The sequence below is a fragment of the Lynx rufus genome, unplaced genomic scaffold (assembly GCF_022079265.1).
Source record: "Lynx rufus isolate CCGP_SWC_20201006 ecotype Redwood Valley unplaced genomic scaffold, mLynRuf1.p SCAF_19, whole genome shotgun sequence".
Lineage (NCBI taxonomy): Eukaryota > Metazoa > Chordata > Mammalia > Carnivora > Felidae > Lynx > Lynx rufus.
The window spans coordinates 11,291,528-11,307,524 of record NW_025814833.1 but is presented as its reverse complement, the minus strand read 5'-3'; the positions used below and the strand labels follow the sequence as shown (position 1 = coordinate 11,307,524).

Here is a 15,997-nt window from a genome sequence, read left to right as displayed (position 1 = left end):
GCGGAAAGAGGGAGACACGGAATCCGAAGCAGGCTCCAGGCTCCGAGCTGTCAGCACAGAGCCCGACGCGGGGCTCGAACCCACGAACCGCAAGATCATGACCTGAGCGGAAGTCGGATGCTTAACCAAGTGAGCCACGCAGGCGCCCCCACAAACATCATTTTATATAGTGTGCCAGAAAAAGAGAACGTTATCTGGCAAGCGCCACTGGCAAACTAAGGGGCAGAAACATGACGAGACTAATTATTATGTAAATGCCTTTATTTGAACTAATACATTGCTACCAGATTACATCACTTTTCAGAGTTAGAGTAACATTATGATCTTGAAAAACTATAGCAAATAGCTGGACAAAGCAAGAGTACATTAAGTCCTACATACATATTTTTATTCTTTAGTGACCACATCTCCTTGTCTTAGGTGTAAAATTGGAAATTCGATGGTACACTTAGCATATCCTGTCTACGGTCCGAGCACACTCTCTCCTCAAAAGTGTCATTCAACAACATTTTTAAATCCAAAGAGAGAGTCTGAGGATACAGGTTGTAACACAAAGAAGCGTATACTGAACCAAGTGTTTTAAGATAAGATGCGTCAATTGTTTACAGCTTGGGTGTGAGAGGCCAGGGTATGCAAATTGGAAGGTCCGTTTTGTTCCTCTACCTATAATGTATGGTTTTTACTTACTTGAAGACCCCTTAAAAAAAGTAGCAAAATCAGCAGTCTTATTTAATGTAATCAAAATATTCTTAAATGTACAAAAAAGATCATGTAGAAAGAATACTGTAAAAAGATACTGATTTTCAGAATAAAAGAATACGAAAAGCTTCTATTACATTCTGCACAGCCAGTTACTTCTGCCAATTTTCAGTACTACGAAGAGAAAGCAAAAGGTACTCCTATCCAAATACCCTCCGACCACAGTTCTCGAATGAGAACGAGCATACTGGATGGAAAGCAAAATTATGGTCTAAGAATATTCATATCCAATCATCTAAGCACGTCTCAAGATGTGGATGTTCTAGGAGGGAAAAAGATACACAGACATAACATACAGCAATGGGAAGTATCCAGGGCAGCAATCTAGGAGGAGAGAGTAAATGAGTTGGCCGTGAGCACATTTCAGGGGTGCCTGACAAATCCAACTTCGGCGATGGGAAAGGGGAGTCGTTTTCATTCAACCTCTTTCCCCTGTGGGCTCTCAGGATGACCAACAGTTCCTTAAGCCATGAGCACATCACCTGGAAATAGCTGACCTGGTAATCATGCACCTGGGAGCAAGGCTGTTTGTATTCAAATTGGTTATTTTACACTCTCTTCATTCCCCTGCCCATCAAGCATGCAAACACGGTCATGACCATCTTGGGCTTTACTTCCACAAGGTCTTCGGGGAGAGCATACACCCGGGCTCCAATTCTTCTAGCCATGGACACCGCGTACCTGTTTTTGGAGGAAACAGAAATTCAGATGAACTTCTTGTTAGCGAGGTACAGGAGAGGAGACGTCGGTTTCCTCTTATCATTTGGCTGGGATGCAAAACTTTCATAGTGTGGGAGTTCGGATGGGAACATTTTGCTTTTTTTGTTCTCTGTTTTGTTTTAAAGTTTATTTCTATTTATTTTGAGAGAGAGAGAAAGAGAGAGTGCATGCATGTGTGGGAGAGGGGCAGAGAGAGAGGGAGACAGAATTCTAAGCAGGCTCTGCACTGTCAGCCAGAGCCTGATGTGGGGCTCGATCTCACGAACTGCAAGATCATGACCTGAGCCCAAATCGAGAGATGGATGCTTAACCGACTGAGCCACCCAGGCGCCCCTCGGTGCCACTTTTTTTTTTTTTAAAACGTTTATTTATATGAGAGAGAGAGAGATTGCAAGCGGGGCAGGGGGAGACAGGAGAGGGAGACAGAATGTGAAGCAGGCTCCAGGCTCTGAGCCGTCAGCACAGAGCCTGACGCGGGGCTCGAACTCACGAATTGCGAGATCATGACCCGAGCCAAAGTCCGACGCTCAACAGACTGAGCCACCCAGGCGCCCCTCGGTGCCACTTTTTAAAGGCATACCTATAAACACCAGCCAGGTGAAACATCGATTTATGTATTTATAGCTTATTTCCTTTTCTATAAGGAGTCTGATCTATCCACATGTCCTATTTTTCATTAGGATGTTTGTCTTTAAATACTTATTTTTCAGAATCTATTATGAGTTCAGCCCTTGTCTCTTCTTTTTCATGCAAAAAATTTTCAAAACTTAGTATTTAGTTTATGGTGTGTGTCACAGTTTTTTTTTTCAGACACTTAATCAACTGAACCACCCAGGCGCCCCTGGTTTTGTTTTGTTTTGTTTTTTTTGATGTCACTCTTAAGTGACACCAGATTTTTAAGCTCTACTATTTGGGACAGATTTTATCCACTCCATTTCTCCAATATGCAATGAGAATTAATTTTGGAGCACTGACATGACCTGACAATGAAAAAATATGTATATATAAAATATATATTATATATATAAAAATATATAATTATCCAGACTGGCTATATAATCAATGTTGACAGTTTCATTGAACACGTAATAGGATAACAGACACTCTAAGATCTCATGTGATCTTAGAGAAAGGGGGTGGAAATCTGTGTCACATGTCAAATCCAAGCTGCTTTAGTGGATACAATGAATACTTCCAAAAAGTCAAGGGCGGGGAGTCTACACGGTACATGAACGGAGTGGTCAGAATAAGGAACAGAAAAGGTACACAAAGTACGGGAAGAAAGAACTGATGTGTCCAGTGGAGGAAATTTGCAAGAGCACACTTCAATTAATCCATGAGACATTTCTAGGTGTTTTGTGACACAAATCTTTGAAGAGGACCAAGTCACTGAAAAAGGAAAGTTTTTCGGTGGGCTCGTTTTCAGTGTATGTTAGTCAAGCTTTCATGGGTCACCTGTAAAAGTAAGTCACAGTCTAGGTCTTTGGTGGGGAAGGGAAGTGACAGGTGGAAAAGCCCTTGTCAATATTGTTGGCTTGCAGAAAATTTTCAAGGCATAGGTAGTTTCAGTGGAGGGTTAAGCATCCTGCTCATTTAGGGACCAAGATAATAAACTCAACATATGTCGTAAAGGTGCTCTATGCCCGGTAAAAAAGACATCAGTAAATAATGTGTTTCAAAAAAGAATATTTCTATCTACTCTTATCTATGGCATGAATGTTCTTTTTTTTTTTTAACGTTTATTTATTTTTGAGACAGAAAGAGACAGAGCACAAATGGGGGAGAGAGAGGGAGACACAGAATCCGAAACAGGCCCCAGGCTCCGAGCTGTCAGCACAGAGCCCGACGCGGGGCTTGAACTCACGGACCGCGAGATCATGACCTGAGCCGAAGTCGGACGCTTAACCAACTGAGCCACCCAGGCGCCCCGGCATGAATGTTCTTAGCTCATTTTCCTCTTGTAAGTCTGTAGCTGAGTCACATTAAAACCCAAAGTATATTATTTCGGTAATTCCCCAAAGCAACAACTGATTGAGCACCTACTATGTCAGGCTCAATGCTAGGCTCATATATATTTTATTCATTTCAAAATCTCTAAGTATTATTTGTTCCCAATCTACTGATGAGTCTGAGGCTCAAAGAGGTATCCTCAGGTGACACCATTCTTCTTTTTTTTAAGCTTATTATTAAAAAAAATTCTTTTTTAATGTTTGTTTTTGAGAGAGAGACAGAGAGAGTGAGCGAGCATGAGCAGGGGAGGGGCAGAGAGAGAGGGAGACACAGAACTCGAAGCAGGCTCCAGACTCTGTGCTGTCAGCACAGAGGCCGACGCAGGGCTCGAACTCAGAGCTGCGAGATCATGACCTGAGCCAAATTTGGGCACTCAACCAACTGAGCCACTCAGGCACCTCTATTTTTTTAAGTTTATTTATTTTGAGAGAAAGAGAGAGAAAGAGAGAGAAAGAGAGAGAGAGAGAGAGAGAGAGATCACAAGCAGGGGAGGGGCAGAGAGAAGGAGAGACAGAATCCCAAGTAGGCCCCACGCCATCAGTGCAGAGCCCGATGCGGGGCTTGAACTCACAAACTGTGACATCATGACCTGAGCCGATATCAAGAGTCGGAGGGACCCTGAACTGAATGCGCCACCCAGGCGCCCCTTTAAAGTTTATTTTCATTTACTTTGAGAGAGACAGAGAGAGAACAAGCAGGGGAAGGGCAGGAGAGAGGAAAGAGAGAATCCCAAGCAGGCTCCACGCGGCCAACGCAGAGCCCAATGCAGGGCTCGAACTCATGAAACATGAGATCATGACCTGAGCTGAAACCAAGGGTCGGACGCTTCACTGACTGAGCCACCCGCCTGGGCGCCCCTCAGATAACGCCACTGTTCAGCGGCAGAATCTGAGCAAGAATGCGGACGTGCCCGGCTCCAAAGCCTGTGCTCTTGCCAGGATATTAATCACTACTATCATTGGTATCTCTTACTTGGCGTTATTATGCTTGTCATCTTCTGTCAGATTGCCACTCTTAACAAGGTCATAGTTTATGCAGCCCGGCTGGATGGCATCAATTAAATCCACAACCGCCAAGCTGGAGCTGATCGTCTTGTCCTAGTGCAAAAAGGACAATGAACCTGAGAGTTTCAGTATGCACAAATTAACACGTGATTACTTACAGAAAGCTGCCATAAACAAAGCCCAGTGAATTAAGAGAGTCTTGCCATTAGCCCAGCACTAATTCACACTGACGAAGAAACCCAACGGCTGCCCTTCCAAATTACTGGCACTTTCCGGCAAACATAACGTCTAAGAGTCAAATGTGGAATTCTTGCCTTAAAACTCTGAATGGAAGTTGATTTTCCAGCTTCACTCAATGTTCTGTTCACCCAGCTTACGATGATGTCGTCATTAGCTTTCTGCCCGTCTCCAAGGTCTTCCAGAACATTGAGGGTATATCTAAAAGAAGAAGCAGTGTTGTTGTAAGCGATGAATCACCGAATTCTACTGCTGACACCAATATTGCACTGTATGTTAACGCACTAGAATTTAACTAAATATTTGAAAAGAAAAACATGAAATGTGGGGGGGGGAGCCTATGTAACTTAGAACTGTAACATAAACTAATAATAAGGAAAACAAAAATAAAAGAGGTGGAAGAAAAGGTCCTAATCTACTTTAAAAAAAATTATTTATTTTGAGAGAGAGAGAGAGAGAGAAAGAGAGAGAGAATCCCAAGCAGGCGCCACACCGTCAGCACAGAGCCGGACGTGGGGCTTGAACTCACAAACCTTGAGATCATGACCCGAGCTGAAATCAAGAGTCAGATGCTTGGGGTGCCTGGGTGGCTCAGCTGTTTGACTCGGGTCATGATCTCATGGTTCGTAGGTTTGAGCCCTGTATCAGGCTCTGTGCCGATGGTGTGGAGCCTACTTGGGCTTCCCTTTCTCCTTCTTTCTCTGTGCTTTCCCCACTTGCACTCTCTCTCTCTCTCTCTCAAAATAAGTAACACTTCAAAAAGAAAAGAGTCCGATGCTTAACTGACCGAGCCACCCAGGCGCCCTAGGTCCCAATCTATTTTAGGGAAAAATATGCAAACAATAGAAAGGCGCTTTGTCTTCTATTTCTTTTATCCCTTAGGTTTGAAAGACTAAAGATTTCATGGAAGGAAATTCATATTATATGAAAAAAAAAAATTCGAGTAGTAGTGGCTCACCACTGATCTACCCTTTGTAAGTGGTGCTGGCGGGGGGATTTCCGTGCTTTCCAGAGCAAGCCCAACAGTCTATTGCAGGCACCTTTTATACCAGTCCAACAGTGGCCATGACCTAAAAGAAGCTGTGCTTTGGCTGGTGCTCAGTCATAAAGAATGCTTTTAAGCATTATAATTATGAGATCTTCTTTTTCAAATGGATCCAGGGACTGTTCATAATTTTTGCTTTTTGTTGTTTTTTTTTTTTTAAATTCACTGACACTAAATGAAGCTCAAGGCTGCATGCCAGGCTTCCTAGTAAAACAGGTGAACAGGGGTGCCTGGGTGGCTCAGTTGGTTAAGCATCTTGATTTCAGCTCAGGTCATGATCTCATGGTTCGTGAGATCGAGCCCCACGTCAGATCTATGTGCTGACAGCCTGTGTGGGATTCTCTCTCTCTCTGCCCCTCCCCGACTCATGCTCCTCTCTCTCAAAATAAATGTAAAAAACTTAAAAAAATAAAACCAGGAAATATTCACAGTTCTGCTGCCTGGCTTTCAAGGAGGCATCTCCCACTGAACACCCAGCATGTATTCGTTACTTAAGCCCACTTAAGAGTCTAAATGCAAACATTTCAAAGACATAGTCACTGACACGTCTGCCTGAAAGTAACAAGAAGTAGATCTGCCTGAAAGTAACAAGAAGTAGATCACAGACCAGTACTGCAGCGAAACGTGAACAGCTCGAACTGCGTACCGTACCTTCTCATCAGCTGCCAGACCAAAGCTAAAGTCAGAGTTTGGTTTCCATCATTCAGGTCCTGCCCTCCAATACCGACCAGGGAGAATTTGGCAGGATGCTTCCCCAGTTCAACAGCATAGTTGCAGTTTTCCAGCTGTAAACGCACAGAAGGTAAACGGTCAAAGATTTCTCATCTGTTTACTCCGCGCACATATGTGAGTACGTGTTTGCGACGCGGGGTGCTCCACACATCAAAAGAAGTCAAGACACAGTTCCTGTTCTCAAGAAGCTCAGACTCAAGAGTGTTCTAAACGAAAGAAACACACGGAGAATAAAAACAGCCCGTAACAAATCTGTGTGGCGACTGAATGATCTACCTTTTTCATGTTGGCTCCGAGTTTTGGGTACGGAGGTTTATTGACCTTACTCCAGTCAACAGGAACTTTAATTCGTTCGTACAACTGTAAGATTACCAAGGCGTCTTGTAGGTCACTAAAGATTTAAAAAGAATTCAATCAGTGTTTTCAGACAGCCAGACTTGGTTTCATGAAAAGCAGTAACAGTACAGGGGTGACTAAAACATAGAAAACCTGACCAACGATGGAAGAATAGCTGAAGAAGCTGTGGTATATATACACAATGGAATATTACTCAGCCATCAAAAAGAATGAAATCTTGCCATTTGCATCAACGGGGATGGAACTGGAGCGTGTGATGCTAAGCGAAGTAAGTCAGGCAGAGAAAGACAAATATCATATGATTTCACTCATATGTGGAATTAAAGAAACAAAACAGATGAACATAGGGGAAGGGAAGGAAAAATAAAAACAGAGAGGGACGCAAACCATAAGAGACTCTGAAATACAGAGAACTGAGGGTTGACGGGGGAGTGGGAGAGAGGGGAAAATGGGTGATAGGCATTAAGGAGGGCACTTGTTGGGATGAGCGCTGGGTGTTGTATGTAAGTGATGAACCACTAAATTCTACTCCTGAAATCGTTATTACAACTATATTAACTAAATGGGATTTAAACTAAAAAAGTAAATAAAACCTAGAAAACCACAGATAATATCCCAGGCTCCTATTTTCTTTTAAAAAACAAATTTTTTTTTAACGTTTATTTATTTTTGAGACAGAGAGAAACAGAGCATGAACGGGGGAGGGGCAGAGATAGAGGGAGACACAGAATCCGAAGCAGGCTCCAGGCTCTGAGCCATCAGCCCAGAGCCCGACGCGGGGCTCGAACTCACGGACCGCGAGATCGTGACCTGAGTTGAAGTCGGACGCTTAACCGACTGAGCCACCCAGGCGCCCCTAGGCTCCTATTTTCTATCAGTCTGTCCCCAAAACAAAGGTAACATCATCTTGCTCACTTGAAATATTTATTGAGAGCTTACTTTTTGCAAGGGACTATTCTAGAAGCTGGGCAACAGGACAAAAATCCCTGGCCTTACTTTAGAGTTAGAGAGACAAAAAACAAGTATATGGATAAACAGAAGCGTTAGGTGCTGGGCCGGGTCTGAATTCGCGGTTTGAATATACTAAGGGAGTAAGGCATTAGAGGCGTAAAAGAACATTCCATGCTGAGAGAACAGTGAACACGAAGGCCTCAAGACATCATGGATGGTCTACCTAAGGCATTTCTTGGTCTCTGTTTCAAAATATTAACTATCTGTTCCCTAGGGTGTTAGAAAGACATCCTTACATTCTTTCACTTAATGATCATATAGAGAAATAATCTGGGCTTCTGCATATTTGGAAAATAATGATGGATGTCACCACTAAGCATTTTCCACTATAAATGACCACTGTAAACTAACTTTTTTTGAGAGAGAGGGAGAGAGTGCGTGCAAATGGGGAAAGGGGCAGAGGGAGGCAGGGGAGAGACAGAATCTTAAGCAGCCTCTATGCTCAGTGCGGAGCCCAACACGGGGTTCGATCTTGAGCTGAATTAGGAGTCAGACACTCCACCAGGCACCCTGTAAACTAACATTTAGAAAATGTTTAGAGCTGCAATTATTTCTGTGGCATCCACTCATGACGTTCCTAATTGTTTATAAGAAAAGTAGAAAAGCTTACGCATAGAGATGGTTTACATGGGGATTAACACCAAGAGAGTTCATCCAGTTACGGAAGGTTCTTTCTTCACGAGTTTCTCCTATTAAGAATATTCACAAAGTTTATATATTAATGCAACACCTTGTATATGTGCATATAATATGAAAGCATATGTAAGATTATTTCGTTTCCTCTGTACAGATCTAGAGGTTTTCTCCAATATGAATCTCCAAACATTCTCTCTACTTTCTCTCTACATACATGCTTTTTATTGTTTTTATTTTTTTAAAGTCCATTTCTTTATATTGAGAGAGAGAGAGAGAGAGAGAGAGAGAGAGAAAGAGAGAGAATCCTAAGCAGGCTCCATGCTGTCAGTGCAAAGCTTCAATGTGGGGCTCAGTCTCACAAACCATGAGATCATGACCTGAGCCAAGATCGAGAGTCGGACACTTAACCAACTGAGCTACCCAGGTGCCCCCAGATACATGCCTGTTTTTAAAAATCTATTCATTTTATTTTAAAATTAAAGAATGCAAATTTATAATCAGTTAAGCAATTTAGAGGTTTATGAAGTTTTAATAATCTTCTGTCCCTTGTAATCCTTCCCCAATATCTCCCAGAAGTAACTGATGTGATCAGTTTTACATTAAAAAAACTTTTGTGGTTACATGAACCTTCTATACTCATGAATTTACTTCTTCTTTCTACACATTTATACATCCTAAGCTACACACGAGTACTCATTTTACATGCCTATAGTACTACAGCAATAAGTTACTTGAAACTGGAAAAGCATAAAGAGAGGGAGACACGGAAACCGAAGCAGGGTCCAGGCTCTGAGCTGTCAGCACAGACCGCAAGATCATGACCTGACCTGAAGTCAGATGCTCAACCGACTGAGCCACCCAGGCACCCCATTATTTTTTCTTTTTAGAGAGACAGCATGTGAGCAGGGAAGAAGGGCAGAGGAGAGAGAAAGAGAATCTCAAGTAGGTTCCACGCTCAGCACGGAGCGTGACGCAGGGCTTGACCCCACGACCCTGGGATCACGACCTGAGCTAAAATCAAGAGTCGGGCTCAACTGCCTGAACCACCCAGGCGCCCCTTAAAGATTTTATTTTTAAGTAATCTCTATACCCTACGTGGGGATCAAATTCAAAATCCCGAGATTGAGACTAGCACGCTCAACTGACTGAGCCTGCCGGGCGCCCCTAGTATTTTTTGAGTAGGGGAGTAGAAAAGGAATCGGGGCTAGTTCTGGTCAGTCCAACCATGGATGAATGAAATAATACTGTAAATTTATAGGTCAAATTTAATGCATATGTATATTTGCGGGGGGAGAGGTTTAAAAAGTGATCTAATTCTAAAATATTAAAAGAAAGCACGGGTTTACTAAGTGGCCTTAAGCTAAGCGATCCGTGACTCCTTTACAAGTTTCCTTGTATCATCCTTTTCTATCAGCTGCCACTTTTTACTCAGCCTTTGGGTCTACTTCCAGCAGATATTTGCTAAGGGAAAGTGGATAAGGAAACGTATTAAGTCAAGATCCTGAAACCATCGTGGCCTACGTAACATATTTCCACTCTGTAGTCCTGCACATTAGAATGTGAGAAACCTTCAGTTACCTTCCAATAGAGTCCAGTCAATATCCTGGTTCTCTGGCTTCGTTAGTGCTGGGTATTTATTGAACAGGTTAGCCACAAAGGCCAAGTTCAGTTTGGGGTTTCCACTGACAACATCAGCAGGGGTAACAAACTGTCTGCAACCTAACTTGTCTGCTTGTTGAAGCATACTCTCTGCTCTCTTCAAATCATCTGTTTCCTGTTGAAGTAAGAAGACATATTGTAAAAGGCTAAAAATACTAAAAATATAGAAACGTTTCCCTACAATGATAGGCTGGATATACAATTCTACTTTCTCTTAGTCAACACATGGTATTTATTATAAAATTGTTTGTGGAATGCAACAGAAAGTTGGCTGTATTTGATTGCAGTACCTTAAAAATACCCTAGGTGGCACCAGATGATTTATCTAAGGATAATACATTTAATTCCACTGGGATTACATCTCCTGCTAAAACTCATCAAGAAAAAAGCAAAAACTGCTCAGATTTTTCAGTTGGGCCCTAAGGGAGGTGTAAGACTGAAAAAGAGAAAATAATTATGAGAAAATAATTTAAAAATAATAATCAAGAATCGCAGTTTCCAATGATTTGATTTCAGGTTTAAATTGTGCATTTCAAATTGTAGTTTTTCTCTTCAGGGATTTTTATTTTAGTCTATTTTATTTGTTTACGGTTTGCTTTACTTAACTTTTCCACCCACGAAGAAGCAATGTTGTGCATTTCTGCAAAGAATACTTACTTTCGACTAATTCCTATGACTCCCAACTTGTTACTTTCTTCCCCATTCTATTTTTTTTAATGTTCATTTTTTATTTTGAGAGAGAGAGAGAGAGAGAGAGAGAGACAGAGCGAGAGCACTAGGGTGAGTCGGGGAGGGGTAGAGAGAGAGGGAGACAGAGAATCTCAAGCAGGCTCTGCACTGTCAGTGCAGAGCCCAACACGGGGCTCGAACCCAGAAAATCTGAGATGACCTGAGCCGAAAGCAAGAGTCAGAAGCTCAACCAACTGAGCCACCCAGGTGCCCACCCCATTCTATTTTTTTCCCCTTTTCTTTTCCCCCTGGAAAGATGCATGCTGAGCTCTTGATCAACATAGGGTTTGGTGAAGAATGTGAGTTACCCAGTCATTTCAGACCAGTGTCAAAATTAGTTTCTCAGACACCCAGTATTCCCGCCTCCCAATGCCACAAGTAAAAAAACCGGGAGCTACAGGAGGCACAGTTGCTTTGGGATTTTCTGTGTCTAGTGGCCTATGTTTGGAAAAGAACACAGCAACACTCTGAGAAGTTCCTATATCTGTACACTACAGTTTGTCCCAGGGCAAATGTAGCACTTCTGGACAACAGTGTCCCCTATAAAAAGGTTTTACAATTGGTGGGAAAAGAAGAGATAAAGCTAAAGGAAGCTTGAGGAATGTTACTTTTAAACTAACGCTGCCCAGAATGTATAATTTGAGGGTTTTAACTTTGTCTTTACATTTTTTTTTTTAACGTTGATTTATTTTTGAGACAGAGAGAGACAGAGCATGAACGGGGGAGGGTCAGAGAGAGGGAGACACAGGATCCAAAACAGGCTCCAGGCTCCGAGCTGTGAGCACAGAGCCCGACGCGGGGCTCGAACTCACGGACCGCGAGATCGTGACCTGAGCCGAAGTCGGCCACTCAACCGACTGAGCCACCCAGGCGCCCCTTAACTTTGTCTTTAATGGGTGATGCTCCTTAGTTTTTTAACCTCCAGTGCGATACCTTGACTCTGTAGGACTCCAGAACAATGTGTGTTTATTGTGTTACCCTTGTAACCTTCTGCAGCCAGTAACCACCAGAAGATTGGCAATTGAGTGGGATTCAACGTTTCTTCAGGATTCTCTGTGAGCATATAGTGAGTTCCTCTCAGAGCCTTTTCTATTTCTTGTAACCTGTCAGTTATTACTTTAATATTGTTTGATTTATGCTATTTACCAGCTTTATCTTAAAATCCCTTCTTCATTGATCATCCTGGCATTCTTAATGAAGCATTGACATAATATTGGAACAGAAGGAAGCTTTAAAATAGATGACAACCAAAAACCTAAATAGTCAAATATACAATAGTGAAATAAAAATAATCAAATCAAAAAAAATATATATGCAAAAATAACTTCAGCTCCTATCTCACACTATATTCAAAATTAACTCCAAACATATATTTCTAAATGCAAAAAGCCAAACTCTAAAAACCTCTAGGAGAAAACATAGGAGGAAATACTTGTGACCTTGTATTATGCTAAAATTTCTCAGATACAACATCAAAAGCATGATCCGTAAAAGAAAAATGACTAAATTTGACTTGGCTAAAATTAAGAACGTCTGTTCTTTGAAAAACGTTGGGAGAAAACATTTGCAAATCACATATCCGATAAAGGATTTGTATCCAAAATACATAAAAAACACTCAAAACTTGCTAATAAGAAAACAAACAATGCAATTAAAAATGGACAAAATGTTTGAACAATGACGATACACGGATGGTAAATAGTCACATAAAAATGTTCAACATCACAGGTCACTAGGGAAATACAAATTAAAACCACAATGACAGATCTTTCAACACCTGTTAGAATGAGCCAAGTTAAAAGGGCTAACCACACTGAAGTGTTAGCGAGGACGTGGATGAACTGGAACTTTCATACACTGCTGGTGGCAATGTAAAATGGTACAACCACTTGGGCAAATGAATTGGCAGCTTCTTCAAAAAGTTAACCATCACCAATAACCATACCCCATCACTCAGCCATTTCACTCCTAGGTACTTCCCAAAGAGAAATGAATGCACATATTTACACAGAGACTTCTATATGAATGTTCATAGCAGCTGTAGTTGTAATAGCCCCAAACTGGAAACAATCCAAATGTTCAACAAGTGCGTGGGTTAACAAATTGTGGTATATCCATCCATCGGAATACAATTCAGCCTTTAAGAAGGAATGAATTTATGATACATGTGACAACATGAATGAGTCTCAAAATAATCATGCCAAGCGAAAGGAGCTACACAAAAAAAGAATACATACTACAGGGGTCCATGTATATAAAATTTGCAAATATTCAAACTAATGTAAAGTGAAAGAAAGCAAATGAGCGGTTGCCTGGGAAGAGGGAGTAGGGGAAAGTGGCAGGAAGGAATTATAAGGGATCATGAGCAAACCTGATGTGATAATGGATTTAAAAAAATCAGTCATCAATGAGGCCCTAAAGAAGGTATAAGGCTGGAAAAGATGAAGAAGGACACTGAACAACAAGGGAAAAGCGTGAGCACGGGCTCAGAGATAAAACTAGTGGGAAACATCGCTGGATAGGAGACCTGGAACAAGACTGTGTAGGGCCTTAAATGCTAAGCAGAACATTTCGGACTAAAGACTACAGTCAATGGGAATCCTTGACGGACTCTGAGGAGGGAAGAGACAAAGGAGTGTTTTCAGATCAATCAGGGAAGACTGAATGGAGAAGAGCTGTATCAGAATCAGAATCAGTTAGTATCCTGGTGCCATTTACACAGGCATAACGTCATCTGGTTAGCCTTCCCAGACAGCTCCCTAGTGCACAGGACAGCCCCTCATCCATACCAAGTGACTGAACCAAAGAGTCTCACATCTAACATACAGACAGAAATACACGTACACAAGTCAGTTACAAGTTCAGTTCTGATAAGGGCAGTGTAAATGGTTTAGACAGTATAATCCACTCAATCCCACTGCATAATAGGGTAGAAATGTGGATTTTCTTTCCTTCTTCTTCTTCTTTTTTTTTTTTTTTTTAAGTAGGCTTCATGCCCAGCATGGAGCCCAACGCGGGGCTTGAACTCACAAACCATGAGATCATGACCTGAGCTGAAACCAAGAGTCGGGCGCTTAACTGACCGAGCCACCCAGGTGCCCCCAAATTAGTACAGTGCATCCTATATCTAATAGGTACAAAGAATAAACTAGGCGAACGTAGAAACTTGAGACTAGTCTAGTCCAACTCCTTACTTTATGGATGAGCTAAGTGAGATCCAGTATGGGGAAGAAACGTGTCCAAGGTCACTGGACAAATCAATGACGTAAGCAGGGAACACGTTCCGTGAATGATTCCCCATATTGGATTTCAGGGATCAGCAGTTTGCAAACATAGTCACATTACCCTCAACACAGGAATATTACAGATGCGTATATGAACATAGTCACTAAATGTCTTACTGTGATTACAATCCAAACACCTGGAAAAGGTTCGTTTCTAGCACTTATTTCCTCACCCTCGCTTTGAATATTTTATGCAATCCATATAAACCAACAGCGCCATCACTGTGGAGCTCACTAATAAACTGTCAAAATAAACCAAAGCTAATCTTTCTGCCTTTGAATTACACCCACAGCAATACATTTTAAAGTAACGCTTGAAACTGTCAACACCACCACGTGCAATTATAACAATTCTTGCTATTTAGAAGAAATGGACAATGATTTTGTAAGACTGTAGAATCTGAATACTTACATTGAAACCCGACATGTTAATATCTATCCGTGGTTCCCCTTCTTTTTGTCCTTTTGGTGCAATTTGATTGAGAAGATGGAAATAGGCTTTGGAATCCTACAAGTGAATTGAAAGTTTCAGTGAGATCACATTTACAAAGAATGAATGTATCCTCTTGGCCCATGTTTGTAAGGATATTTGCATTGGATTTTGGGAGAACGGATGGCAGAAATCTCTGCCTTCAAAGCTAACGGATCTTTCCCCCAGAAAAGTCCATCTATCTGGCCTAACGTCTGCCTTGAATATGGATAACTAGATTTTATCATGACTTCACAACTGATTAACATTACCCATAATACTAGTAAACACATAACTAGTTCTGTACCTTCACTGAATTACTGAAGTCAATAAGCTTGGTAGACAAAACAAGCAAGAAAAGAAAGTAGGAGCAGAAATCCAGGAAGCATAGGGAAAGAGAAAATAAACAGGTTACATCATTACAAAACACGATATATACCATAACCTACGGAGAAGAGATTAGCTGTGTTAAAGATGTATTTAGTTGTAGACTTAAATGACCATTCTTAAATGAGTAACACTTGAGTGGGTGAAATAACACATTTAACACTTTGTGACCTGAATAGACTTAGCCAAACAAGATTTTTCTTTTTAAGCTCCTGAACTCATTTATTGTTTGAATGTTTTTGCTTGGAATTCCAATAATTAAAGCGGTGTTGCTCATATGGGGGTGGGCTGCGTGACTTCGGGCTGTGTGGACACGCCACAGAATACAACTTGAAAACCACAGTACCGCCGCAAACAATCAATAAGGGTCCCCAACACACCTGTCAGGTAAACTGCCTTCAGGGGACAGAAACTGCTCACCGCTGGGAAGGTGATCCTCCAATATAGCAGGACTTGGAATTCCTATATAATATTTTTGTAATCAGAAGTGTTAAACATCATGATAGTAAACTAGAGGATTACTGACCCTTGACGTCCAGACAGGCTCTAAAGGAATGTTCCTCCTAGTAAGTTCTGTAGATTGTGTGCACCTTAATCCCCTGGGGGAAGCTGTCCAATATGCAGATTACTGGATCAAAACCCAGACCTACCAAACATGAACCCCTGGGAGTTACCCAGAGCTGCGTCTTAGATGAGCTAAGGCAAGTGAGTTTGACGCATAATGCCATAAATGATGCCAAGAACGGGGAGAATCAGGTGAGTGAAATCCGTTTCAGACCAATTCATGAGATGCAAACCCAGATGCTACCATTAGTGGGCATAGGATTTGCCTCCCTGTAATAGGATATTTACTGTTGCAAAAATGTGTTTGCTCACAATTTCTTTCTAAAGGTGCATAAACAATTCATGATCAAATCCTATGCACTTGAGAACAGGTAAAGAGCAGACCCAGCATTGT

The 15,997-nt window shown here is 41.7% G+C and overlaps 1 protein-coding gene across 3 annotated transcripts in view; it reads right to left on the bottom strand.

The window, feature by feature from the left end:
* Positions 1–311: 311 nt before the first annotated feature.
* The window catches only part of PLS3 (plastin 3), a 44,049-nt gene continuing 28,363 nt past the window's right edge, over positions 312–15,997 (bottom strand). For 2 of the 3 annotated variants that reach the window (XM_047082032.1, XM_047082034.1), the window contains exons 8-15: positions 14,596–14,691; positions 10,090–10,285; positions 8,486–8,564; positions 6,784–6,898; positions 6,427–6,560; positions 4,808–4,931; positions 4,462–4,586; positions 312–1,440 (exon numbers count right to left, since the gene is read on the bottom strand). In XM_047082032.1, coding sequence (XP_046937988.1) covers positions 1,308–1,440; positions 4,462–4,586; positions 4,808–4,931; positions 6,427–6,560; positions 6,784–6,898; positions 8,486–8,564; positions 10,090–10,285; positions 14,596–14,691 — 1,002 coding nt within the window. In that variant the 3' untranslated portion in view covers positions 312–1,307. Of the gene's footprint in view, positions 1,441–4,461; positions 4,587–4,807; positions 4,932–6,426; positions 6,561–6,783; positions 6,899–8,485; positions 8,565–10,089; positions 10,286–14,595; positions 14,692–14,959; positions 14,987–15,997 lie in introns of all 3 variants that reach the window. The other variant, XM_047082033.1, reaches the window with a different exon arrangement.